The sequence below is a fragment of the Acanthisitta chloris genome, unplaced genomic scaffold (genome assembly GCF_000695815.1).
Source record: "Acanthisitta chloris isolate BGI_N310 unplaced genomic scaffold, ASM69581v1 scaffold7116, whole genome shotgun sequence".
NCBI lineage: Eukaryota > Metazoa > Chordata > Aves > Passeriformes > Acanthisittidae > Acanthisitta > Acanthisitta chloris.
In genome coordinates this window covers 210,893-213,885 of record NW_008679690.1, presented here as the reverse complement: position 1 = coordinate 213,885, position 2,993 = coordinate 210,893, and the positions used below count along the sequence as shown (strand labels likewise).

Below are 2,993 nucleotides of genomic sequence, written 5' to 3'. Positions count from 1 at the left end.
ATGCAGTACTCCAGGTGGGGTCTCATGAAAGCAGAGAAGAGGGGCAGAATCACCTCCCTCAACCTGCAGGCCACAGATTTTGATGCAGCCCAGGGTATGGTTTGCTTTCTGAGCTGCAAGTGCCCATTGCCAGCTCATGTCCACTGGATCCATCTCTCTCCAACTTAGAGAGAAGGATGTTGGGGACTATGTCAAAGGCCTTACAGGAGTCTAGATAAATGGCATCTGCAGCCCTTCCCTTATCTCCTGATGCTGTCACTGCATTGTAGAAGGCCACTAGGTTGGTCGGTCAGGACTTGCTCTTGGTGAAGCCATACTGACTGTCTCAAATCCTCTCCCTTCTATTTTTAATTGCATATGAACTATGTTAAGTTAATCTGTTAGTCATGTTCATTTAAAAATGTAATTGATGGAATCTATTTTAAAAGCTGGATAAGAAAATATCACTGATGCTGTCACTGCATTGTAGAAGGCCACTAGGTTGGTCGGTCAGGACTTGCTCTTGGTGAAGCCATACTGACTGTCTCAAATCCTCTCCCTTCTATTTTTAATTGCATATGAACTATGTTAAGTTAATCTGTTAGTCATGTTCATTTAAAAATGTAATTGATGGAATCTATTTTAAAAGCTGGATAAGAAAATATCACTTTCTGAATGAAAAAAAAAAAAAAGGACGGGACACCCTTTTTCCTTGCTTTGCTAGGCCATGGAAAGTGTGACTGTGGGAAGTGCAAATGTGATGAAGGCTGGTATGGCGAAGCTTGTCAGTACCCAACTACTTGCAATCTTACACGGAAGAAAAGCAATGAAATGTGCAAGAATTCTCAAGATATCATCTGTTCTGGTGCAGGTAAGATGTCTTTTGTTGGTTTTGATGGCTTGATGATCTCTCAGTGTTATCTTGAGAATCATTGTAATTTCTTTTCTAGCTAGTAATTTTGTAGAGTATGTTTCAAGAGACTGAGATATAACTGTGTGTATACTAAAATGTTTGATCTTCCTGTAGGCCTGTTTCTGTGCATATAATGTACACTGATCTAGAAAATCTACTTTAGTACTCCAGTTTATCCATAACTGTTTTAGATTGGTAAAACTGCAGCTGTGTCATGTATCTTGCTCATCAAAATGTTGTGGTAATGGCATTAACACAGGAAGTGATGTAATTTCTTTTTTATTTTTGTGCTTACAGTATGCAGAAACGGCACCTGAAAATATTTTTCCAGGACATTTATAAGCTGTACATCTTCACTTTTCTGATTTAGTAACACCCTTTTCACTAATTGTTTAATTTTATAACTATCCTAGCTTAAACAGAAAGTCCTTAAACAATATCAGGAGAAAACCAAACACCCTTTTAGAAGACTTCACTGTGGTAAAATTTTGAAGGCACTTGCTGCCAGTCAAGGTTTGAAACCAGAAATTACCTTCTGTTCTTTTCCATTACTTTGATCTCTGAGTGAAAGTGTTTCAAGAATCACACTTCTGCTCATATTGCTGGCCTTTAATCTCTGTCTGGACCCATACATTTTCATGTGACTAAATTTCTCACAATGAGATGTCATGCTGACATAAACAAACAACCCAAAGAGTTTTTGGGATTGAGAGACACATGAGACAGCTAAATGAGAAACCGACTCACAAAAATAGGTATAGTTCATTGTAATCAGTCATGGGTCTTAAAAAAACCCTCCTTCTTTCATTGGCTAGAAGTGGCCCCAGTCTTCACAGGAAAACCAGTGTAGCTGAACAACCACTAAAAGTAGCTAAGAGGAGAGTGTTTGTGACATCAGGAGAAGAATAAATGCTTTTGGTTTTGCTGATCTTAAAACAGGAGAGGAATTCCAATGAGACTGGCTGAGTTTGGGGGAACTTTGATGGACTATAGCTCTATTTTTTTCTTGGTGGGATTGCCTTTTGGTCCACTACTAGCATTGTTGTTGAGGTCTGAGCTCTGTTTCTTAATTGCCAATAAAAGATCAGAAGGGATAACATGAATTGTTAGAAAAACAGTCCTCTGCTGTCACACAAATAACTGTTCATTATAATACTTTTAATGAATCAATCAAAATCCATCCAAAATTTCATTTTTCTGACTCAACTGTTCCTAACCATTTGTCATAGCAACTGTATCATCCTACCTAAACTGAGATTCTCTGTGTGAGCAATTACCACTTCTGGTCAATGGGCACATTTATGATACACAACCTCTCTGACCAGTTTAGATACCCAATTTAGGAATCAATTTACCATTTTGTCTTTTTTTTATGCGTAAGAATTATCTGTAAATGTGGTATCTTTCTCAAAACTTTTATTTGTATATGTTTCCCAAGTAGTTTTAGCAAATAACTCTAGTTCTGTAGGTTACTTGTGTTGTATTATCAATTATATTATTGTTATCTTATTATATTAGCTTTTGCAAACATTTTTAGTTTCCTTTTGCAGAATGGCCATTTCTGCTGAAGAGCCCAATACTTCTGTTCCTTGGGTTAATATGATGTTTAGCAAGAGTTGTGCTATAATTGTAAGGGTAAAACATAAACTGGTTTCTGCAAACTATTTGTGTAATAGCCATAAAACTTCTATTTTTGGAGGACTTCTTTGATGTAAATAAACATGCTTTCTGAAATATGTATAGGTGTCGTGTGAGGAGTATGAATCTTGTGAAGTTCATAGGTACAAAAACTATACTTCCCAGCACAGTGATGCCATTGACTGATGCCATTGACTGCTGAAACAACTTGTGCAAGCTCCTTGACCACAGGGCCCTAGTAATGTGCTATTGCAGAAAGTTCCTAACCTTGCTATTTTAATAAAGGTGATAGAAGAGAGTTAGGGGAAAGGAGTGTCTTATACGACCAGCACAGTAATACTTTTGTTTCTAATGTGATTTTAAAGTGGGGTTTGTTTTTTTTTTTTACTGTATTTCATGTCTTATGTGACTAACACTTCTATTTATAACCTCAGGTCAGACAGACCCTCTAAGAGGGGGATTC

General features: G+C 37.2%; 1 protein-coding gene across 1 annotated transcript in view; it reads left to right on the top strand.

Annotated features, from left to right (window-relative positions):
• The first annotated feature begins 708 nt into the window (after positions 1–708).
• The window catches only part of ITGBL1 (integrin, beta-like 1 (with EGF-like repeat domains)), a 78,516-nt gene continuing 76,231 nt past the window's right edge, over positions 709–2,993 (top strand). The window contains exon 1 of the mRNA XM_009077397.1: positions 709–850. Coding sequence (XP_009075645.1) covers positions 811–850 — 40 coding nt within the window. The 5' untranslated portion in view covers positions 709–810. The remainder of the gene's footprint in view (positions 851–2,993) is intronic.